At 41.8% G+C, this 26,032-nt stretch overlaps 1 protein-coding gene across 1 annotated transcript; it reads right to left on the bottom strand.

The window, feature by feature from the left end:
* Positions 1-709: 709 nt before the first annotated feature.
* LOC118776519 (rod cGMP-specific 3',5'-cyclic phosphodiesterase subunit beta-like) lies at positions 710-23,312 on the bottom strand. Its single transcript, XM_036526880.1, has 22 exons — positions 22,842-23,312; positions 18,400-18,552; positions 17,301-17,390; positions 17,072-17,212; positions 16,277-16,351; positions 15,411-15,475; positions 15,070-15,136; positions 14,571-14,618; positions 14,226-14,375; positions 13,796-13,939; positions 13,564-13,629; positions 12,951-13,097; positions 10,684-10,791; positions 10,154-10,263; positions 6,497-6,584; positions 6,242-6,342; positions 5,873-5,980; positions 5,515-5,578; positions 5,315-5,389; positions 1,546-1,629; positions 1,203-1,356; positions 710-762 (listed from the first exon to the last, which is right to left on the bottom strand). The coding sequence occupies exons 1-22, from the start codon at positions 23,310-23,312 to the stop codon at positions 710-712; spliced, it is 2,562 nt and encodes an 853-aa protein (XP_036382773.1).
* Positions 23,313-26,032: the final 2,720 nt, after the last annotated feature.

The raw sequence follows: 26,032 nt of genomic DNA on the forward strand, positions 1-26,032 counted from the left end.
CTAGGTGCAATTTGCCTTTAGCTCAACTGGCAACAACACTGGCCGTAAGGGGTTGGCAGTGAGCAGTGAGAACCCACGTTCGAAACTTGCTCGCTTGCTTGCTTGCACGTAACATCTCGTTAAATACATAACACAGTCTACACCCCTTACATTTGTTTACATGGATGCCCAGTACACTGCGCCTAATAATCCTGGTTAGTAGCTAAGTGAAACAGTCAGCAGAGGGTAGTTCTACAACTCACTCTATCCCTGTAAGTCTCACAGACACACACAGACATTGTGAACCCTGCAATGCAAAATGTATTACCAGTGATTAATGAAATGAAATGATCCAGCAGAACACTCAGGCTATAAAATTATAAGCAAGCAATTGTAACACTTTGTTAAAAACAGTTTTTGGAGCACAAAACCCTCAGGGGAAAGTGATGGGTTATCAGAGACACTAAAGGAATGAAAAGGCATTGAATGAAGTGTGAAATGATGAAATAGATGGGCATGGGCAAGAGACAGATATGGGAGGAATGATCTCCTCCTCGCTGAGGCAGGAAAAGGTACTCTAAAATGTCCAGTAATTCCCAGTGTACTGTAGGACTGTCTGGGTGGTCTTGAATGTGTGGCTCCCAGCACACTCTCGCTTTTCTTCAGAACTGCTGTTGGGGTGAGTGGCTGTGTAGTATTCCCATTTAAATACTCCAAAAATTCCGGCTGCCTAGATAATCGCACACGTCTTGGATGTTGAGCCTCCACTGGGCCCATTGGCACCTACATAACAAGGAATGGACAAAATATAATGCATACTTTTCAGGACATGAACCATAATCTCCTTCCTAGAGCAATACTTGTGTAAAGCTAGTTCATTCAGGACATAAAATGTCCTTGTCCGAGCAGTAGGAATTCAAGCTAGTTCATTTGAAGACTGAAGAGATGTGAAGTTGTGTGATTTTAATTTGAAGTTCCAGCTAAGAACAGACTGCAGGACCATGACTTTGAGGTACTCGACTGAGACTATGTGCTACTCAGCAAAACAGCAAGATATGAGGCAGGATAGATAGGAGTAGGCAAGAATAAAGTGTGGGCAGGAAGACAAAGGCAGACAGAGGTAGAACATGCACAGGTGAGGTTTTGTGTGTGTGTGTGTGTGTGTGTGTGTAAATGCAGCAGACATTAGTATGGGCAGATGAAGGGGTGGGGGAGCTATTGACCTTGTCTAGAAGCCATGGAAGCCTTTGCAGCCTTCTCATCCTCGATGGCCTTCAGCTTGGCCTCGTACTCATCCTGCCTGGCTTTCCACTCCTTCTTGTTGTTCAGAATACCTTCCAGCATAGGCTGGATTTCAGGGTGGAACCGAGAGAACTCCTGCAAATCAGAGGAACATGACAGCAGTAGTAGGTAATCTTCGTGAGTGGGAGTCTGTGACCTTTGTGCCAAAATTTCCTTATGTTGACTGCTCCTCACTTATCTTTAAAATTTTTTTTTCAATGGATCACAAAACCATTTCTACTGTGATCTGGAGCACAAATCATAAAGTGACACAACAGGCAGTACCTTGTAGACAAAAGTGCAGACAAAGTCAATGAAACCGCACTGGAGCTTGGGAAGTTCTGCTGCTTTGTTCCTGTCCATCATGGGCTGGAAGTGGCAAAGGAGAGGTGTGACACATCTTCGCGTACTTGCTCACATAAGCCGAATCAGTCAGACTGGACACGAGACAGAGATGCAGTGAAAAGATACAAGCGCCATTTTAAAAACCAGCAACCTTACTTAGCAGAAGCATTGCGAAGGGTGCTTCCCAAATCGCTCACTTGTTCACTCACTCACAGTCTTACAATAAATTAATAATTTTCCGGATATAGTTTTATGTTTGCAGGTTTATTCAAACATTTGTATGAACATATTTGTGTCTAACTGTGCCAGCTAGCTAGCTACGTGACTAGCTAGTTGCAACTTACATTAACCTGCTAGCTAATACCGCTACCTATCTGGCTATCACTAGTTAACATAAAGTACTAGCACCCAGCTTCATCTCTTCAAATTAGTTGAAACTAACGTTAGCTAGCTAGCTGGCAGTTAAGTCCAATGATCAAGTGTAAAATGTATATACACTATATGGACAAAAGTATTCGGACGCCTGACCATTACACCAACAGGGACTGTAATGACATTGTATTGAAATACATATACTTTACTATGGAGTTGGACCCCCTTTTGCAGCTATAACAGCTTCCACTCCTCTTGGAAGGCTTTCCACAAGATTTTGGAGTGTTTCTGTGGGAGTTTGTGACCATGCATTCTGTAGAGCATTTATGAGGTCAGGCACTGATGTTGGACGACAAGGCCTGGCTCGCAATCTCCGTACCAGTTCATCCCAAAGGTGCTCGATGGGGTTGAGGTCAGGGCTCTGTGCGGGCCAGTCAAGTTCTTCCACACTGAACTCATCAAACCATGTGTAACCGGTAGAATGGAATGACCATTGCAGCAACCGTAGTGCTTGTTTGCGATCACGCCTCCTGCTATGCTGCTGCGGAAGTTAGCCATGCAAACAATTAACTTGCCACACAAGGCAGGTATATATATAGGCCAGGTAAGATGCACGGAGCTGAACTGCTCCTCTGCATCCCTTTGGTGTCCATGTGCCATAATATTCCTGATCTGAGGTAGGTTCCTGACTTGACGTGCGTTTGTCGATCGGGTGTTGTGGGCAGGCTTCCATTACTTCCACGGTAACCAATATACTGCACTCAACAGGTCGTTGCTGGTATCCTGGGTTGAAGAGTTTTGCGGTGGCTGTTCTCCTTTTCCCACCCCGGTTCATTGCCTCTCTCCATAGGAGCAGCTAAGCCCATCGGGCAGGTAAAATTTCAATTTTATGATTGGTTCAACAGGTAGCCGTTAGAGCAGCAGTACCATGAGTTGTTTGGCGCCTCCCGTTTTTACCTCCTGTGTAAGTGATGTTGTTGTCTTAACAGGAAGACTGCCACTGCTGCTTTGCCCTTCGTTAGTTTTCATGCCCTGAATATTGCCCTTGTTTTTAGTGTTCGTTGCTATTAGACTGTGTCCTTTAAGCAAACTGCCTTTGTGGGTTGGTTGGTGTATTGTTTTGTTTGCGTTTGTTCGTATGATTTTTCCCCATTTTCGTATATGTGCCTGTGGGGTCGTTTTGTGTTTGTTGTGCTTATTGGTTAAGCCCAATTGGGCTGGTGTGTTCGGCAGCTCGTCTCCTCCGTGTCGCAGCGAGTGCGTGGGGGGGAGAACTCTTTCATCGGCGCAGCTAGTATTTCGGTACTGGTGATCGCAACTGTCGGCACCTAAAGAAAAAAAGGGGTAACGATAATTACCTTGGTTAGCTGGGTCGGACTTTGTGTGTACCCCCCCCCCCCACAACATTCTTGACCTTATGAAATGGCAACTCCAGCAAACACGGAGCTGTGAGCTGATTGGTCTTTTTTGGAGTTTCTGTTTGAGTTGTATTATGTTGGGTTTGTTCTTGATTTGGTTTTTGTTTCTTTCCTTTGAGTAGGTGCTGAGGTTCTCCTGGGGGGGAGGCTAGGCACTCGGTGGTGAGGTCCCGTCACTGCATGGTTTGCTTATAGGTTGCACTGGAGTTCACAGAAGGTACACCTGTTTTTTTTCTCGTGAGTATTTCACTTCTGGATACACACTACTGTAGTCTGCCTCCCCGTGGCTGACCGAGGCCCTCTCCACATTGGCATTTTAATGTACTCTTTTAATAAAGTAAAATTTTAACTTGTACCGTAGCACGAACAAATAAAAGTGTGTTGTATTTTGGAAACAAGTTCGCTCACTGATAGAGGACAGAGACGTGTGTGTCTAGCATGTCCTCCTAGGATTGGTTGAACTGGTGTCGACCCCGGTGTATATTTCCCTGGGTAGTAGTCCCAGGGTGGCGTAGTTGGTACCTCCCTGGTCATACTTGTAAATTCCCCCCCTTTTGTACTCGCCACACATGTCTTTATAGTCCTTCCTTTGTGCACTGGGGCACAGTCATGTTGGAATAGAAAAGGGCCTTCCCCAAACTGTTGCCACAAAGTTGGAAGCATAGCATTGTCCAAAATGTCTTGGTATGCTGAAGCATTAAGATTGCCCTTCATTGGAGATAAGGGGCCTAACCCAAACCCTGAAAAACAGGTGTGGCCAAATACTTTTCTCCATATAGTGTATATGCACTATAGTGAATAGGGAGCGATTTCGGATACAGCCTAAGAACAGCAGAGCAAGCGCTCAACAATTGAGTATTGAATATTTTGGGCAAAAGTTCCTTGCTTTAAGTGTTCTTTAAGTAATGAATGGAAAGCAAAGTTGTATTTGTGTCCTTTTTTCGCTGATCCGAAATATGATCCGATCCGTGACTCACAAACCATGATACGATCCGAACCGTGAGTTTTGTGATCCACTGCACCCCTAATAATTAATAATAAATTATGTGTACCGGTAGCACCATTTGGATGACTATGTGTGATATTTTTTTTATAGGCTACCCAAAAGTACAATAGCTGTGTTCGCCTTCTCCTCTCCTGCCACATAATGTGCCCGTACCACCGAAAGGTAAGACATTGAAAAGAAAACACCTGAAAATGCTTCAACTCTAGAATACTTTTTGTGAACTCGTCAATACTTTTCACTCGTGAGAATGCAGGTGGCGTCTAACTGGAAAATACCACGAGGAAATGTAAATCTGGACGTTTCTAAACTCACAATGATTTCACGCGACAATGTAACATACTACGAATGTAGTCATTAATGGTCGCATACTGGGTACTACACTGAAAAATAGCATACAGTATGCAGTAGGCGGTTTCGATTACAGCCACTGCGATTTCTGCAGCGTACTTTTTGCATCATGTCCTGTCCCCTGCACGCTCTACCCAGGCACCGCCTCGCGCCTAAACCAACCGGAATATTTCCAATGTGTGAGAACGCGCCTGTCACGTACAATCTCCTGTTGTGACAGAGAGATGTGTGAAAGGGCAATTCCTTCCAATTTCCGGACCCGATTCTCCAGATATTTGTCCGGAGTTCATGTGCAAAAACGGCTATAGACACACACACATCATAACAATTTGAGTGTTAAGTAGACCAAACTACACGCCACTCTCTGAATAGCTAGCTACGATAGAATGGGGAGCAAGTTCATCACGAACTCTTGGCTTTCCTGCTTGCACACACATGTGCATACTCAAGAGATGTCACATAAAGTGGTTGTTACATCAGCCTCTTTTCTTCTCCAGAGTGTCTCCAGAATGAACCCACTGGTAGTTACATGATCTGAAAGGGGACAATGGGCACGAGCACTCACAATGGGTTGCTGCTGCAGCACCGTTCTCTCCAGGTCACCTTGTTCCCAGAACTCTGCAGCCACAGACAGCGCCACCTTGGGAGGAGCAGTGCGGTCATGCAAGTTTCATAATCTAGTTTTCTAGAATTCTAGAACCACCCACCTCAAAATGCAGGCATGTGATAAGTGGTTTCCATGAGAGGTGGAAATGACTGTCTCACCTTGCTCTGTACCTCCCAGGGTTTGGTGATGGCTGACAGGTCACAAGCGGTCATCATCATTGCCCTGTGAGCACAGGAGAAAGGCCAAGATAGTAACTGCAGGCTGTTTTCCATATTTGCTCAGGAAGAGGTTTCCAAAAATCACCCACTTTCACATGGAACATGTTTTCAAGGAGAGAATACAGCATTAAGGCTTTAGGTTTAATGCCCTTATCTTTCTAATAAACCTCCTTGGTGTTCACTGAAATGTTGATATCTTCAGATTGTTTTTGATAGAGCTGACTGCATATTCCAATGTAACAATAACATTTGTTCTTTTACTACCCATTGTGAAAACCTATTTTGCATTCTCACTTACATCACAATCTCCTTCCTTGTTGTCTCCAGTGACATGAATTCCACCCACTTCTGCTTGTCCTCATAGGTCTCAGACAGGTCCACTATTTTCTGGAACATCGTCCTCTTTCTAAAAAAGACAATGAAAACAAATATAAATGATCATATTGTACCTTAAATGGGCAACTAAAGAATGACTGTGGCCCCAATTAATACCTTTACTGCTCAAGCTACTCACAAAATTAAATAGAAAATTCTTTATGTAATTCCTCCATTGTTCAATCAAAACATTTGACCACCAATAAAGAGCAAACTGCAAATTGTTTTCTGGTGCACCTAGGAAAACAGCAAAATCATGAAAAACCAGAACTGTTACTCTGACATCACTCACTTGAAGTACAGGGCCAGGTCGGTTGAGATTATGGCGATATCCATAAGGTGAAACACATGATCTGTTTGCCTTCTGTTGAGGTTTTGGTAAATATTTAATGACTGGAAAACAAGAGCAGCTGGTTAGATGAGAAGCACCGTTAGATACCATAGATTCATATTTCGCAGGTCTGTGTGTAAAATTGGTTTTTGGGGCAACAGAGTAATTTATAGTAGATGTAAATTGATGGCAGAATGAAGTGGAGAGACTACTCACCTCATCAGACAGCAAAAACTTGCCAAATTCTAAGTGGTGCCTTTCAAGGATGGAGGACCCATGAAGCTTCGCAAGGGGGTTCTGAGATCTGCCAGATAAACACAGACAAACAATATACTGCAGACAGAGCATTTTTGTAACTGTGTTATTAAAACCTATTTCAAATAGTGAGGTGTCCATTAGTGCATGTAGGGCAGGCCCTCTAATGTCTTCTGAATGTGCCTGAGGCAATGAAAATTAGTCAAGTTTTTCTTTTTAAATGTGGAAGTATGGTTTTTTGATGTGGACATACCCCACATGCGAAATTAATCTTATGTGACACGATGATGCGGCGCGTACGGACACAGCGGCTCAAGGCTCTCTACTTCAGCACACTCTTTTGTGTTTTTACTCGTTGCTTATCTTGTTTTGCCACGGAAACTTAACCTACAGTCGCCAGGAATTGATAGGCATTGGACTTCAGCTTAACACTGAAGTCACAAGTACCTTCACACGGACTTATAACATCCCGCTGGAGTTAGCTAGACCGCCGGGAGCTCCGTGGATCGTTGCCGGGCCCAGCAGGCGACGGAGGCGGCGCAGAGAGAGGAAGCAAAAGCGGGGATGCAGAGCTGGACTGCTAGCTCAACTAAGGAAGCAACCGCACAAACCTACCATCTATTTTCCTCACAAACGCCAGATCCCTCGCAAACAAAATGGATGAGTTACAGTCACAGATAGCCTACAACGGCCTCATCCGTGATTGTTGTCTGTTGATTGTGATGGAATCCTGGCTGCACTCGCAAATCCCCGACGCTACGGTAGAGCTAGCAGGACGGACCATCCATCGCCACGACCAGAACACGTGCTTACGTGCTTGAGGGCTGGTGTTCTAACAGCAAAATAATAGACAGCCACTGCTCACCGGACCTAGAGGCCATGTCTGTCCAGTGCAGACCGTTCCATCTGCCGCGGGAGCTAACGGTAGTCATCGTTACCGCTGTCTATATCCCGCCGGATGCTAACGTTAGCACGGCGCTCGGACACCTTCAACACATCCTCAACAAACAACAGAGGACTCATCCCGACGGCGTCCACATAATCGCCGGGGATTTCAACCAAGCATGCTTAAAGACTGTGCTCCCCAAACTCCACCAGCATGTCAAGTGTTCTACTAGGGGAGAAAATACACTTGATCGTGTCTACACCAACATTAAGCATGCTTACAGAGCGATGCCCCTCCCCCACCTAGGACAATCCGACCATCTCTCTCTGCTCCTCATTCCGGCCTACACTCCCCTCCGAAAACAAACAAAACCGAGCACACAAACCATCAGAACCTGGCCTGAAAATGCTCTCTCTCAGCTACAGGACTGTTTTCCTTGTACAGAATGGAGCATCTTTGAACAGCAGGACCTAGAGGCATACACAGAGACTGTGCTTTTCTACATTAAGAGCTGCGTAGAAAATGTCACAGTGGACAAACGCATCCGGGTTTTTCCAAACAGGAAACCCTGGATGACGAATGAAGTCCAGACTCTGATCAGAGCTCGTAACTCTGCCTTCAGGACAGGAGACAGCTCACTGCACAGCGTTACCAGAGCCAACCTGAGAAGAGGCATCCAACATGCCAAGGAGGTCTACAGGAGGAAGATGGAGGGCTACCTCATGGACAACAACCCTCGGCAGATGTGGAGGGGCATCCAGGCCATAACCAACTACAAAGGCCAGAGCCCAACGACCACCGGCAGCAGCAGCACGCTGGCAGAGGAGCTGAACAGCTTCTTTGCCCGCTTTGAGACCACCACACACCTGCACTTACTGCCTCCCCACAACTCCAGCACCCCCCCTCTCTCTCTCCAGGAGCATGAGGTGAGAAGGACACTGAGAGCAGTGAACCCCAGGAAAGCTGCTGGACCTGACGGCATCCCGGGGACTGTGGTCAAGGCATGCGCAGACCAGCTGGCAGGGATCCTCACCAAGCTGTTCAACCTCTCCCTGACGCATGCCACCGTCCTTTCATGTCTGAAGGCCGCCACCATCATCCCCATTCCCAAAAGACCTGCCATAGACAGTCTCAGTGACTACAGACCCATAGCCCTCACGTGTGTAGTCATGAAGTGTTTTGAGCGGCTAGTCTCTCAGCACATCAGAGACTGCCTCCCTCCCTCCTTCGACCCCCACCAGTTCGCTTATAGAGTGAACCGATCTACAGAGGACGCCATCGCCATAACACTTCACAGAGTCATCTGGAGAACCAGAAGAGCTATGTGAGGATGCTCTTTGTGGATTACAGCTCAGCGTTTAACACAATCATCCCGGACATATTAGTCGCAAAACTGTTCAAACTGCGGATCCCCCTCCCCACCTGCACCTGGATCAAACACTTTCTCACAAACCGCCCACAATCTGTCAGACTTGGCCCCCACCTCTCCTCCACGCTCACACTCAGCACTGGTTCTCCTCAGGGCTGCGTGCTGAGCCCCCTACTGTACGCCCTGTACACTCACGACTGCGCTCCGTCCCACCCAACCAACGCCATCATTAAGTTTGCGGACGACACCACCGTGGTTGGGCTCATCTCCGATGGGGATGAGACGGCATACAGGGCTGAGATAGAGAAACTGTCTGTGTGGTGCTCAGAAAATAACCTGTCACTGAACGTCCTCAAAACAAAAGAACTTATCATGGACTTCAGGAAACACAGACAAGTCCACACCCCTCTCCTCATAAATGGAGAACGGGTGGAAACTGTCACTACCTTCAGGTTTCTGGGCACCCACATCTCTGCAGACCTCTCCTGGACACCCAACACCAAGGCCTTAGTGAAGGAGGCTCAGCAGCGGCTGCACTTCCTGCGTGTCCTCAGGAAGAACAACCTGGACAAGAAGCTGCTGCTGGCCTTCTATCACTCCTTTGTGGAGAGCATATTAACATACTCTCTGGGGGTGTGGTACGCAGGCTCCACAGCTGAGGACAGGAAGGCTGTGCGGAGGGTTATTAACACCGCCCAAAAAATTATCGGCTGCCCTCTGCCCACCTTGGACGACATATCCAGATCCCGCTGCCTCAGTAAAATTAAGGCCATCACAGGAGACTCCTCACATCCCGCCTATCACCTGTTTGACCTGTTGCCCTCCGGACGGCGCTTCAGGTCAATCAAGTCCCACACCACCAGACTAACAAATAGCTTCTTCCCCTGGGCCCTACGGACTGCAAACAAACACTGACACCCCCCCCCAACCCTCTACCTCAATACAACTGTGCAATTCCACTGTGTACTTTAAGTAGTTTTTAAAAAAGGCCATATTAACGCACAAGTTTTTCTTTATATTTCTTTTCATTTACAATGTGTCTTCTTTTTTTAAATTTGTAAATTTGTATTTTACTGTATTTATTGTATTTTATTGTATATTTTGTATATTTTTTTTCTCCTATGTCGCGTGCCTTATTTGTACTGTGTGTACATAAATGTTCCTCAGTGCGCTGCTGTTGCAGACCACCCACAATTTCGTTGCACCCCCACCGTGCAATGACAATAAAGTCTATTCTATTCTATTCTATTCACTAGGACATTTTAAGACTACTGAACCACAGCTATTACAATGACAAGCACTGACGTTTGAACTGCTCTTGAGAGGACTATTAAGCGAAGATTGATTTCCAAGGTATACTCACTTCACCTGGTAGAGGTTATTGGTGCCTCTGTGGTCAATGTCATGCAGAAAGCCAGCAGTGATCATTGCCATGACTTCCAGATCAGTGTAATATCGCTTCAACCTGCCAGTCTGATTCCCACCAAAACAACAACACGTGCATGGAAATTATGACATGTCTAAACCAATCAATCAGTGAATCAAATTGTGGCAGCATTATACTAATTATCTGGTGGAGCTGTCTTCCAAATGGAGCAGATTCAGATCAAAGAGGCAAAGTCCATTCACAAATGCTCTACACTAAACTCTCAGAAGAAGCTGGTAAGCAGCCAGCTAGGGAAGACAGGAGGTCAGCCTCACTGCTCAGATTTACTTTTTGTTTTTCTTAAATCACTGCATGCAACACAGCCAGTTACACTTCATGTTATAAAATTGCAGGAGTGCATCTTTTTCACAAGCATTGGCTTGAATAAAGGAGAAAACAATCCTCTGGAGTTCGAGGCTATTGTTGTCAATTAAGATACATCACAAATAGATGTGTGTTACTCATACCGTTAATAATGTGAACATGGTTTGTCCAACATTGAAACCATGGCGCCAGTTGTGGTAGGTGATCTTCCTGTACCCTTTACTGACTGAGTACATGAATCGGACCAAAACCTTGAATTGGAGAGAGAATGATCAGTTGCTGAATATGACTAAGTCGACTCAGTTACATAGATATAAAAAATATATATGAAAGATATGAAAATGGTAATCATATCATTTTGTATAAACAACGCAGACCCATACCTTTATCTAGACTCTCAATCAAACACCACTTTCAGTGTGCTGTTTATGGAATTTGAAGGAGACTTGAAATCCCAGGACAAAATCATGAGATGTTTGTTTACTATCAGTAAAAACCCAAGGTATGCTCTAATTTACCACAATCTCCTGCAAAAGGATGGTCCAAAGAGGTAACACACAAAACCTCATTGTGCCATAAGTCTAGGAGGAGATGGTTAAATGTGATTTTGACAAAATCAAAGATGGTTAAAACAAAATGGCTGACACAGAGGTTTCATAAGTTCCCAGTTAGGATCCTTAACTTTAAGCACAAGAAATTTAGCTGAAATCTCTGCTTTTGTGCCAGAGTAATGGGGATGTAAATGATTTTTTTAATGACCTACAAAAAATTGGTCGCAATATCTGCTTTTGTGTGGTCTGTGCCTTGTGATGTCCATTAGAACAAAATGTCATTAAAAACTAAGTATATGGACACATGGGTGTTTAAACATGTTTTTCAGTATAGCACCCCAAAGTGGCCAAATTTCACTAAACTTGCTGTGTGGCACCCATGCCTAATTGTAAGCATGTGTATCGACCTTTATGCCAATGAACAAAAGCACTGCAGAGATATGGCCACTCTCCCTTTATGGCGACTTCACGGGTGAATTTGTGGGTACACTGCGGCCACATTGTTCAACCTGGCAGCTATCCTTTAACAACTGTAAAAACCTCATTGTGCCATAACTCTAGGAGGAGGTGGTTAAATGTGTTTTTGACAAAATCAAAGATGGATGAAACACAAAATGGCTGATTTGCAGGTTTCATAAGTTCCCAGATAGGATCCTTAACTTTGATGAAGCACAAGAAATTTAGTTGAGATATCTGCTTTTCTGCCAGAGTAATGGGTATTTTAATGATTTTTAATGGAATAGCACCCCGAAGTGGCCAAACTTCATGAAACTGGTGCATACCCAGTATTCCTAATATCAACAAAGTGTACCAAATTTGCCATCATTCCAACAAAGCACTGCTGAGATATGACTCGCTTCCTGCTTTGGTGTCTTCAGCATGGAATTTCATTGGACGACAGCGGCCATATCGTTTGCCCTAGCAAAAGTCTTCAAATAACTTTTGGTCAGAACCCTCTGTAGATGATACGTACCAAATTTGGTAGTGGTAGGATCCACAGCCTAGGACTAGTTCGCAAAAGTAGGTTTTTTGAAAAATTCAAAATATGATTTTTTTTCGAGAATCCAATACAGTGTATGAGAGTACAGTCTATTCAATTCATTGTGACCCAAGGATTCAGGGAAAGTAAGGATCACAACTCTAGGACAAATGATTCAAAAGTTATAAGCAAAAATGTACTCTGAAATTTGGCCTGTTGGTGGCGCTACAGGGAATGATAGATAAAAAAAAAAATACCCAACAATACAGCAAAAAAAGTTGGAATGTCCATCAAGTCAAGTCAGTACCCTATCTCAACATGTAATTCCACCATTGAGCATAGCCCCCTGAATATTATACAAATGGGGCATGCATTTAAAACTCAATTAGTATTTAAATCTAATTTTACTGTTGCATTCTAAATAACTAAGTTTCTTCGCACAAATAATTGACTATTATATTGGTATTGCATGAAAAATGCAAAGACATTTACAGAATTTAGCATCATCTGGTCTGAATAAAAAAATATGAGTTCTACCTGTTACACACTTTGAGAATGTCTCGTAATAGTGAAGCAACCATTGTGAATTCAGAATGTGTCATGAACACACACGTCTGATTTATCATTGCATGTAATGCATTGATTTGAGGTGAACTTTTAGGGGATTGTGTCTTTCAAGCAATGTTTTTGCACATTCAGTGTGGGCAGAAGACAAAAAACCTGTCACTCACAACTTCCCCAGAAGGGAGTGCCCCAGGTCAGGGGAGCACTAGTGCCACATGAGTTCAGAATGCTCTCCAGTACATATTAATACGGGCAATAGGACAATATAGAGATGTTTGAATAAAATGCCTAATAGTTTGCAGCAGAAATGGACCACCTGCTGTGGGATCTGGAACTTCTTGACCACTCCGACCTCATAATACATCTGAATGCCACACCGCACCAGGTCCAGCTCAGTGCAGTCAAAGTCTGAGAAATGGAACTCATAGATCTCAAACTTCGTGGGCCCAGGTAGTTCTTTTTTCTGCAAAAGTACACATCATATGTGTTCATGCATAACTAAACATGTATACCTTTGCTACATTTATATTTATTCATTTTGGCAGACTCTTTTATCCAAAGCAATCTACATAGGTTACAGTTCTCCAACAATGTTATCCATTTATACAGCTGGATATTTACTGAGGCAATTGTGGGTTAGGTACCTTGCCCAAGGGTACAGCAGCAGTGTTGCAGTGGGGATCAAACTGGCAACCTTTTGGTTACGAGTCCTGCTCCTTAACCACTATACTACACTGCTGCCCTTTGCTGCTTTTTAAAATAGCATGATCTGCACTATAATGCACTAATATGGATATTTTTCCGTGCCAATAGCAATTATGAGTTGATGGATGATTTTCTCTTACTACTCAACTGGCAAGTACTACTATAAATGATGTAATTAAAACAAATCAAATAAATTATACAAATAAAGACGTAGAGTACAATACCAGGATTTGTGAAAGTTCCTCCTCCTCACATTCTCCAGGCTCTTTCCCAAAATATTCCTGTGTTTTCTGCAAAATGACATCACCACATGAAATGCTGAACACACAGAATTATATCGTGGAAATAATCATATGGTATAATGCAGACTAGATTTAGAGAGGAGAAAAGTTCTGCAATTAAGCTTTTTATAAGACTGTGTTTCGGGTTTACATAGAGCTGTTCCACACAACCCACCAGGATGTCCTGGATCTCATCATTGCGACATTTTATGTGGTACAAAACCATGTCCTGGGCGATGTCTTTCCTGTTCTCCAGCTTGTTCATTTTATCATAAGTGTCCGTGTTCAGTGCCGACCAGCCGAGGAATTGGGTCAGAGACTGAGAAGACAAGAGGGGAATAAGCTGAATAAACAGCTAGGTGGTCCCCAGGTTTTAAAGTTAATGGCTACTAGGCTTGATAAGAGGGCATACTGCAGGTGGCATGCCCAACAGGTATGGAGGTTACATTTGAGGTGAATATGTTTTGAGGATACCACATGAATATATTTTTCTTTAACAAAAGCAATAACCTCACAATCACTAATAGCACAATTTTTTTTTTCATATTACTGCATTTTATTGAGATGCAGTAAACATCAAAATGAATATCTTGGCCAGCACATACTTCCATGAGTTGTTCATCCAGGTCATCAAATGGCTTGCCATCCTTCCTGTTGTAGAATGTTGCCACGCCTACAATCTCCTCCTTTTTGTTTACAATGGGCATGGAGAGCACATTCTTGATGGTCCAGCCGCTGTCATCCAGGGGCTCTGCCTGTCTCACAGTCAGACAAAAATCAGATAAATATCATGCGTCACCACACACATTCAATAAGGGTGGTTTGTAAAGTGTATTCAAATTAAGACCAATTTTGCAGTGTTGAAAGAGACATAAGAACATCATTTATCACAAGTCACAAGTGAAAATATGATATGACATTTTTCCTTCATTGATTATAAATATTTTTACCTGAAACTTAAACATCTCCTCTGCCGGTGCATTAATGAGATTGCAGATCTGCAATAGCAGAGACAAATTATTTTATCCAAGTTTATATTTAGTTATATATATATATATATATATATATATATATATATATATATATATATATATATATATATATATATATATTAGTTCCAAATATATATATATATATATATATATATATATATATATATATATATATATATATTAGTTCTAATATATATATATATCTATTACTAATATATATTAGTTCTAAATTAAAATTTATATACATTTTTTTTCTCCAAGCATAACCAGATAAAAGATAAAAATACAGAAGTACAACGCCTCATCTCAAGTCCATTGTCAATGTCAAAACAAAAAGTTAAATGTTATTATTTCTGTAACATATTGATTGTGGAAAATCAAATTTTATGTCATGCTATTGATCTAATTGTCTACCAATCAACTAAAACTGTAATTGTCAATGGGGAGAGAATCTTACAAAGCCAGTTTCAGCAACATATGTGGGCAGTCCACTGGATAAGGCCCAGTGATCTGGAGTTGGGTTTCTGTCACAAAACAAGAAAAAGTGCAATGCGATCACAAGACATAGATTTCATGGTATATGGTTAACATTTATATTTAACTGAACACTGTGGTCACAGATTTAGAGAATAATTGTAGTTTGTAAAAGTAATGCTAACAATGTAACAGCAAATCTTAGAAATATGTTTTCCCATACATTACTGGAGATAATTCCAATCATGGCATATACATGAACATAAACCTACTGAGAGTTCTAGAAAAGGGTATTATATAAAAAGAGTTATAAAAATAACCTACGGGATTACTTTGATGTCTTCTTTTCCATGTAAAATATAGTCAATAACTTTGTAGAAGATAATCTCCTGAAATAAAATTCAACATCAAGTCAGTTTCCTATCACAATGTCCACCATTAGCAGGAACTTAACATACTAAACAAATAATATGTCACACTTTCACTTGCAAATACACCAGTGTACTGACACTCTACATATTTTAAGCACTAGGTAACTGTTCAGATAATATTCACATAAATTATGTAAATAAATATCTGGAGTTGGCATGTGTTTGCAGTATAAGGTTATTTAAGGGATATGTAATTACAGAACGTGTTCCACAGAATGAGTTGTGTACAAAGTCATGCTAACGTTATGGTATACTCATTTCTCCAATGTGGTGCATGTATGTTTTTGCATGGTGTGCTGGTTTTTGTGAATGTTGCATGTTACTATAAAAATTGCAGTATCCTGGATTTTTGTGATTTGTTTGTATGTCTTGTGTATTGTATGGCTGCTTCCACGATTGTTTGCTACCTAGCTGTGCTGTAGTATTACGGGTAAACCTAATAAACTGTGATTGCTGCCCTCGTTGAGAGAATTATGCAGCTTTGCAAATTAACGGAACTCAAGGGTCCCTCCTCTAACAGAGGGTGGCAAGGTGGCTACATTGAGTAAACAATCTCTTCTCTGCTATTACAAATTAATTGAACATATTTTCATACATTTTCTCTTCTGCATAGTGGACATAAAGCAAAGAGTGGTAATTTTTAAAAAGGGTCATACACTGGAATGTGTATAGGATGTAAAACTGTAGATATTGTGGGTGAGACTGGGCTGGGTGAGTGCATCTGGCACACTGGGATAATGGTAGCAAAACTGAACTCACCCTTCCATCTGGAGTGACAGGGCCTGTGTAAGGAGGCTGCTCCCCCAGAAGCACAGGCCAGACGTCATAAAATTCCTGTGGGGACACAACACACAGAGGAGTCATCACACAGGCAGGACTGGGATTCATGGTAGCACAGAATATAAAGCAGTCTTTTGAAATGGATTTGTCACCCTGCCACCCTTCACTGGCGTGTGTTCTCTCCACAGGTCCTATCAAGAGTTTCATATTTGTTTTGATGGTCACACTGCTTTTTGAATGTTACTTTTTTAGTCTTTAGTCTTTAACTGTTTAGTCTTTAACTGCAAATGTAAAAAAACTCACTTAGGGACAAACCAGTTAAAACAGTTGGGAAAGGATTGCTATCTTACATGCAACAAATCTAATTTCTCATATATTCAGTAAGATAAATAGATTCGTTGCATGTACCACAGGAATCCCTCCCCAACTGTTTTAACCAGTTTGTCACTAAAAATGATGCTAAAGGGCCTTTGTTTAACCAGGATCTTCTTGGGTGGTTATTGCAGGCTACTCACTCATTTTCTTTACTTATGCAGAAAAGAAGCTTACAGATAGATTGTTTTGACATACTGTTCCATCTTGAGTTGGTGAAATTGAATGAAATTAACTAATTGATGGTTTGTGCTTGATTTGATCCAAATTATGCATAATAATTTGATGGCATTGACTGACTGGTAAGGATGTCACTGTAGTGGATGAAAAGAGTGTAAGTGAGTTCAGCATGGCATGAATGAAGTACCACTTGTGATGCAGTGCTCTTTAACTCAGACAGACCTTCTCCTTGGTCATGTCCAGAAGACCCACGGAGTACCTGTCACAGTTCAGGTATGCGCGTACGGTGTACAAGGCCTTGTGAAACTGGCGTTCGATGTCTGTAAGCTCCTCAAACACCTTGTTGGCTGCCCACAACAGGATCTACTCCAAAGCATATCAGACAGAAAGCTTTAAAATTAAACCCAAGACCTGCTGTAGTAAATGTCAATGTCATCACTGTTTTACTTGCCTGTCCTCGACGGGTCTCACAGTTGTGCAGGTAACTCAGGTGGTAAATCTTCAGGTTTAATGTAGCAAAGCTTAGATACTTTATAAAAATCTGTGTGACAAAAGAAAAACAAATGATATATATTAGAGGACTGTGCACAGAATATGGAATTTATCTCCACAGGTGGGCATTTACAACAACATCTATAGGATATTGAAATAGTTCTATTTTTTTATTCAGAATTCTTGGATGTCAATACAAAGTGGACAGCAACTGAATCACTAATGGGAAGAAGAGATTACATTATATTACATTACATTATTGGCATTTAGCAGATACGCTATATACACTGGATTTAACAGGTTTGTATCCATGGAGCAAATTTCAAACACTCCTCTGAAGCTGTAATTCCATACATTCTGTTTTGCCATAACCAGTTGTAAACCTTTGATGTGGCAGTATTTGCTATAATGAAAATGCCAGCCACAAATCTCCATCAGTTACAGCTTTCCAATTCAGGAAATACAGGTTTCATTCTTATATTTATGTAAAATCATACATTTAATAGTAAAAGTAACAATTGCTGTTGTATACCCATAATCAAAAGTTAGAAAGGAATCAAATGCTTATTTTAAAAATCCATGTTTATTGTTTTCTACTTATCTGGCAAGCCACCTGTCTGATATAATGAACTAGTCTAGTGAAACAATGGTTGCACAGTATGAAGTGTTACTGAATTAATGCAATCTACAGTACAAACTTTTAATTTAGCCAATAAACTCAGGACACCCACACTTAAAAAAAGACATGGTAGATACTTTGAACAATTTATATTGTTACACAGTATTGTAAACGTGAAAGTCATGGAACATGTGAGAAAAAGGACTTTTCTTTGCTCCTTGCAATAATGTAGGATATGGAAATTTCCATTCTCTGACTTGTTTCTAAGCTCTGTTAATTTTTCTATAAATAAATCCAAGGGGTGGAGCCAGGAATAGTGTATTGCTAAAGGAGTTCTAGGGTCAGCCATGGTCTCAGAATCTGAGGAAATTGGCCCTAGAGTAAGCATGCGCAGGCAGTGTTTGTGAGTACAGGATGACACACAGCAGGTAACACTCACGTCCTCCTCTTCAGATGTGAAGTGAGGCCCATAGGTCTTATTGACTGCCATGATCACGGCGACCACATCTTTCCCGTTCATTATGGGCATTGCCAAGATGCACTTGGTTGCGTAGCCTGTCAACTTGTCAACAAATGGGCTGAAGTGGGTATTCTGGAGAAGGAAAGAAAACACTTCTACATTCCCAGGGACAGACACAAACCCTACACATCACATTAGTCTTTGGAAGAAGAGAATCAATTACCAGTGCCCTACACAGACCAAAGCATTGTGTTTGCACACACAGTTTCTACACTGACTGAATGGTGAACTCACTCTGCAGCTTTGCAGAGAAGTAGAAAAGCAGTGGTGAGCCACTATTTGCAGAAATTACTAACCCGTTACTTCAGTCAAACCTGCCAAATCATCTTAAGGGAAAGTTTGGGGAAATACTCCTGGGCTAATCTAAGAAGGCATGTTAAAGGTGGGTTTGGCTGAATTTGAACAAAAATAATGTCATGTTATTCCTTACCTTTAAAGTCGTTGCTATATCTTGACCAACCTCCTGTCATGTTATTATTCTCAGACAATCCCAATGAAATAAAGCCTAGACAAACCTGTCCCATCCACAACTATTAAAAACTCACTCACCAGTTTCTTTCTGCATCAAATGTTCATGACATCCCTCACCCACTACTCAGATAAAAAAAATATACCCCGATTGGCCAGATGGTGGCGCTATAGCGAGCCATAGTTTTGGGCTATAACTCTTGAACCGTTTGGGCTAGCATCAAGATTCTGTTTTCCCCTGATTCCCTGGATCCAGCTAAACAAAACGATGTGCCATATTAGATTTTCGGCCATTTTGAACTTTGTAAAACCCTTAAAATCTGTGTCCTCCTAGACGGTTTGTCCAGTTTGAATGAAATTTGGTACACAGCATCTTCAGACCAAGATCTTTAAACATTGTGCAAAGAAAGTTGCTATGTTAAAAGATGTGGCCGCAGTAAGACAATGAATTTGGTGGGTGTGGTCTCTATTTATATAATGAGCAATAACTCCTGAATGCAATGTCCAATCATCACCAAACTTGAGATCCCTCATCTCCAGGCCATTAGACTCAAGCCTATCAAACCTCTGCGTCAGCAATTTTGTGTTTCATCCATCTTTGATTTTGTCAAAAACATATTGAACCATCTCTTCCTCAAGCTTTGTGTATTATGTTTTTGGACCATTGTCTTTAACAGTTGTTAAAGGATAGTTGCCAGGTTGAACAATATGGCTGCAGTGTACCCACAAATTCACCCTTGAAGGTGCCATAAATGAAGAGTGGCCATACCTCTGCAATGCTTTTGTTCATTGGCATAAAACTCCTTTACACATGCTTACCATGAGGCCTGGGTGGAACATACCAAGTTTAGTGAAATTTGGCCACTTTAGGGTGCTATACTGAAAAACAGGTTTAAACACCCATGTGTCCATGTACTTAGTTTTTAATGACATTTTGTTCTAATGGACATCACAAGGCACAGAACACACAAAGAAAAGCAGATATTGCGCCCAATTTTTTGTAGGTCATTACATCATGACATATCAGGTCCTAACTGGAAAATGAACACATAGTTCAGCATGGTTCAAATGGCATGGCTGCTAAGATACAATCAGTTTGTAGTACTTAAAATAGGCACATCTCCTGCACCTTTTGACCTACTGCCACAACTAATACACTAAATAGTGTTGAAGAAACACTTGGACTTTCCATATTAGCCTGAATGAAAGACAGGGTTTTTAAATTCTACTTCAAGGACTGAAAAGTGGGGTTGTCTTGCACGGGATGACTAGACTTTTTAATGTCATTATACATTAACAACAGCAGATGGCGCCATTTATCTGAGATTGTTCAGTGGTATTAGAAATCCCAGTAGACTAGTTTATTTTTATTTAAATAACTTATTCGTTTGAAAATGCGACTACATTTTATTTTCATTTAAATGTGACAATTTCATTTAAAAGATCAGCATATCTTGTTTTATTCAGTGTGTTTTATTAAATTCATGGCCCTTAAACTGACCCCCACCAGCCAATCAAATTTCAGCAGCAATTAAACGGACTTAATTATGACCTATCATCATGAAACTTTGCAGGATTGTTTTTGATGTGTCAAATAGCAATCTGTATTACAATTACATGGTAGACTCTCTTTCCATCACTCTAAACTACAACCACTCAAAAAACACACTTTGCTACATTCCAGACAGCTACACCCAGATCAACATTAATTGACCCTGACACCTATACTCAGGTCAACTTTCACTGACCTGAGATGGCAACAATCATTTTGGTTCTTCTAATGGCAAACATTCTTGCATATAATACATGTGTTTCATAATGGCAAAATATTGACCTATTTAACATTTACATTACATGTCACATTTACATGAGAACTGTTATCTATAGGACAATAGGCTTAAGGTGATCAAGTTTGGTGTAAATCAATGAATGGGTGGCACTATAGCAAAGAAATTGCCATATCTCCTAAACCAATTCCCTAATAAAGTTTTTGTATAAAGCATCTTGGTCAAGGGTCCTGAGAAAGTCTTCATGGACAAGCTGATGACTCAATGGCAGCCATCACCCATTCAATGTTCCACTGATGTGCTTGGACCCCGTAATCGCCACTTGAGGCTGTATTTATTACTATTATTATTATTATTATTACAAGTAGTAATCTTTGGTTATTTGGTGCACATTCTTATGCAAAATGACTTGTAAGGCCAACATGGAGAGACACATTCATACATACCCCAAGAGCATGTCTCAAACTTAAGTTTCAGGTTCCAGGCCTGAAGCCCGTCCTACATGCTGACATCATCTGGAGAACTGCCACACAGATGTACTGATCTCTAAATTATCTGCGTGACTCACTTCATGCCGCATGTCTGGTGTCTTACAATCCAGATAACCAAAGGATCAGTGCATCTGCGCAGGTCATTGCACAGACTTTGTCAAAGCTTTCCACCACACTGCTTAGCTAAGTGGTCCTGTGCAGTCCTGTGCATGAGATGCTGAGGTCTCCCACTTCCTCCAAAACAGTCCTCAGAAGTGCTGTTAGCTGGCTGCGTATGTATGTGCTGCATTTCCTCCAGAGAAAACATTGATCCTCCAACATTGTGAAAGTGAATACATGAACACTAATAAATCCTGTAAGGTAATGCCTGAATGCCAAAACAGTGCAGCTAAATCAATTAAAACTTAAAACTCTCTGCATAAACCATACCTTTCAGCATTGATTAACTTTAAGTGTGTAGAAACTAACCAGGCCTTAAGTGATAGCAAACCACATTGAAAACCATATAAATGTAATCTATAATAATTTCTCTAATAATTTCTCTGTAATACCTTGGTATGTGTCTGGATATAAATTTCCTGGTACCTGGATCATTTCAATACAAGGAAAAAATTGACAAATTCTGTTAAAAAGGAGATTGTATTATGTAAGCGTAAATTATGAGGATCACATATGTTGGAGATCTTTCTCCATTTGTTCACTTGCTGACCCATTTTCAATGCAAATCCCCCTTACCTTGTTAGGGTAATGCGACACACATCAATGGAATTATTTAAATGGGATTTTCATCTTTGTAACACTATGGGTGTCATCATAATTCCATGTATATTCAAATCATATTAAGAATTTGTCTAAATAATATAGACAAACTAACATCTGGAATTTCATAAAATGTATTTATATGTTTGGATTTTAAGCTTTCTTTCTCAACTGCAACAACATTTTCAAGGTGCCGAAAGCATTACTTTATTTTTTTTTTACATTATTTCTATCTATTCAAGATGAATCTATCTTGGCAAACAATATCTTGTAAATTAGGGAAAAGCTATGTATGAGGATGCATGGTATATTTGTATATATTATATCAGATATTTTTGGGATTGGTATTACATCTACTAATAGTAATAGATTTACATATTGATCAATTCTTACCCGTTTTATTTGTGTCCATATAATGAGTCTGCTAATTCTCATATGTAATCCATCAGGTGCTTATGATTTGCTGTACCTACTGAATTATTAAATAGAGGGGAATTACAGTTAATTGATTGTTAATTAGTTAATTGATTAATTATCTATTTAGTAATTGTATAGATAATTTATTCTTGAGAACAGAATGGGATTAATAGGAGACTGCTGTATATACATAAATTGAATCTTAGACAAGCGCTCACGTTACTGCAATGCTCGTGACTTTCTTACAGCTTATTTGGGTAATGGCCACTTTCACCTATCATAGGTTACCAGTGCATCATAAAAAGGCATTAAATACACTTTCATATGAGGGAAACAAGAATGACTTCAGACATGATCATATTCTCAAATTCAAGTACTAAGAGGATGGGGACAACACCATTGGCCACAGAATCCTAGGGAATGAGTACAAATACCTTACCTCAGACACATCTTGGACGTTGATGCTTTTCTTGGTTTGAGCAACATGGCCCACAATCCCCATATCCAGGGGGTAAACGATTTCTGAGTCGGGCTGGACCAGACAGTCATTCAGCTCTGCGGTGCTGCTGACATTGAACAGCCTGGTGGCGAGTTCAGGGATGCCATTTCGCTGCCGGTACATGAAGAGACTGCAGCGGTCAGCTTGGATGAGGATGCAGATCCTCTTCAGGATCTTGAAGACCACTTTCTCCATGTTGACGTTCTCCTGCATGTCTCGCACGAGGTCCCACAGGACCTCGCCTTCCTCCACCTGGCTCATTTCCTTGAAAGTTTCAAAGTCTACGGTCGACTCCGGTCGGCCCATCAGGGCTGCGATGGTCCCGGGTTTGAGCTTCTTGTCAAAGTACACTTCAGCGAAATCTGGATTCCTGTCCAGGAACCTCTCCACCTCTTCCTTGGTCACACTCATCTTCGGTCTCAGACCCTCGGCCTCAGTCTCAGCAAAGTTGGCTACTGCAGATATTGGTAAAAAGAAGGCTTTTGAAAACAAATGGCACTAAAATAGCAGGAGCAATCCAAAAAAAATCCCCAAAAAGACAGGTTTGAGAAGATGCTCCTCTGAATACAGAGACCCACAGGACCCGCAGCAGCATCAGAGATTTGACAGTAATCCAACAGTCATCAACTAGGTATTCCCTGAATAGGGTGTAGGTGAATCACTGTGGATTTGGGCGCGCAAAACTTATCACGTGCTGTCTGACCACACTGATGCACAAGTCCTGCAGTTCTGCATTCCTCTTTCCTCTCTCCATCTACACTCCATTCATTGCAACAAAATTAATCACTCCATCTTGGTTGACCAAAACAAACCAATCCTACCTAAAAGTCTGATGGATACAGATTTGTCTCTGTTTGGATCGTTCTCATGGTTTCATCCGTATCTGTCTTCACTCCACACACAAGCTCTTTATGCTCTCATTATAAAAAACACTCCTAAGCCCTGTTTAGCCGAGCCACTAGCTGATTATCTCAGCACATGCATTTTCTCCACAGTCATTCTGCTACCCAGTCACTGTGAGAACACCTGAAGACCTGTGTCCAATGAATGAATCCTTAAATTGTACAAAAAAGGTACATTGAAACGCATTTGAGTTCATGGTGGCGTCAATAGTTGAAATAATTTATAGAGTAACACTACAAAAGACTCATTTTCAATGCCTATAGGAAAAGGTGTGCAGAAGTGGGAATGGATCCTGACTTATATTTAGGGGGCAGCTTTTTAAAATGTCTAGATGGCACAAAACTGTTTTGCCCCCTAATGTTTTCCAGTAAACACCCTAATGTATTAACAGAAACATGTAAACCATGTTTTGTTAAATCCTAGAAATCCTGTACATGGAAACAAGCAGCTGTAAGGTAATGTCAGCAGTGGACAGCCTTGTTTCTAGAGTACCAAGAAACCCACACATTTTCTTGATCTTTCTAAGCTATAAAATGCTATGTGCCTTGAGCGCATGGTCACCTGCATTCATTTAGCCAGCTAATAACTGATGTATGTAATCAAGTACTTGGATTAAACAAAAACCAGAGGCATCTGTAAGGGCTCAGGCAGGGACTCAGTCGCAGACCAAGAGAGCTTCAGGTTGCAGGCGGGATTATAAATGACGGCAGGAAAGTTGCGAAACAAAAGCAGGCAGGGTCGAAAAGCAGAAGGCAGTCCGTGGACAAAAACAGGGTCGAACAACAGAAGCAGGCAGGGTCAGGAACCAGGCAGGCAAACGATCAGGCAAAGGGACAAAACGGCAGGCAGAAAACGAAGACGAAGACGAAGATGAAGACAAAGGGCAGGCAGAGTCAGGCACAGAGAATACGGAAATCCAAAAAACTGCGGGAACGAAACAGGTACGAAAACGCTGAGACGAACTGGCAAACAAGACAGGAACAAGCAGGGTAGAAATAGGGCTGGGCTGATGAGGAGATGAGATGCAGGTGGGCAGGCAGGCAGGTGAAGGTAATGGGGCAATCAGGTGGGCGGGGACCAGGCGGGGAGCGGGGCGGGGCTGGAACACAAGGAAAAACAAAAAGCACATGGACAGGGAAAAACAAAAACACCACAGCTAGGGGGGCGGAGCCCTGACAGCATCACCAGGGCCAAGCTTCCCTATCACAGTCTTTGTGTATATTCATTCATTAAATATGCTACTGAGTAAAGTATTTTCACTTTTAAATATTTAAATGATAATATTTTGACAGTTTGGAGTGAACATGTTCAGGATGCAGAGTACTGGAATCTGAAAGCTCTCTGTCTCACAACTGGATGTCAGGGCTCAGGCAGGGACTCGCAGACCACAAGTGCGTCGGTTTCCAGGCAGTTTAATGATATCGTAAAACAGTTCACAAGCAGGGTCAAAACCAGAGAGGCAGTCCGAGGGAAAATCCAGGTACGGGTAAACCGGAACAGGCAGGGTCAAACAACGGGCAGGCAGAGGGATTGGGCGAACAATACAGAGTGGCAGGCAACAATCAGGTCGAAAAACGGGCAGGTCGAAAACGGGAAACGGCAAACAGACGGGAAAACCGGCAGGGACGAAACAGTCAGAAAAACACTGCTACGAACTAGCAACAGGACAGGGGCATGCAGGGCAGATATAGGGCAGGGCTGACAAGGGGATGGGAAGCAGGTGTGCAGGCAGGCAGGTGAAGGCGAAGAGCAATCAGGTGGGTGGAGAACCAGGCGGGGAGCAGGGCAGGGCTAGAACACAAGGAAAACAAAAGCACATGGACAGGGAAAAACAAAAACACCACAGCTATGGGGCGGGAGCACTGACACTGGATTACTCTGAGCCCAGACTGCACTTATATCAGTCAATGTTGAGGTCAGATTTAGTTTAAACTGCGTGTTTTGTTGGCATGTCATGTCAATAATAATGTCAATAACAATGTCAATAAACATGCACCACTCAAGAAGTTTAGAGTAAAAGATAGATCCAGTCCGTGGTTTACATCTGAACTATCACATATTTTTAAATCAAAGAACAAAGCCTGGGCTAGACATACTAGGGACCCATCTCACTAGCTTAATTATAAGCAACTTAGAAGTATGTGCACATCCTGTGTGAGGAAATCTAAATCTGATTATTATTTAAGCTTAATTTCTAGTTCTTACACAAACAGGCAGTGAATATTGCT

The sequence above is a fragment of the Megalops cyprinoides genome, chromosome 4 (assembly GCF_013368585.1).
Source record: "Megalops cyprinoides isolate fMegCyp1 chromosome 4, fMegCyp1.pri, whole genome shotgun sequence".
NCBI classification, from domain to species: domain Eukaryota; kingdom Metazoa; phylum Chordata; class Actinopteri; order Elopiformes; family Megalopidae; genus Megalops; species Megalops cyprinoides.

What these genes read in the sequence shown, in the direction of transcription:
- LOC118776519 (XM_036526880.1), bottom strand. Translation starts at nt 23,312, where the DNA reads ATGAGTGTGACCAAGGAAGAGGTGGAGAGGTTCCTGGACAGGAATCCA. An exon ending in AGTTCCAGATCCCACAGCAG is followed by an intron (nt 10,792 to 12,950) that starts GTGGTCCATTTC and finishes CTCCAATTCAAG; the next exon opens with GTTTTGGTCCGATTCATGTA. An exon ending in ACAAGGAAGGAGATTGTGAT is followed by an intron (nt 5,579 to 5,872) that starts GTAAGTGAGAAT and finishes CTGTGCTCACAG; the next exon opens with GGCAATGATGATGACCGCTT.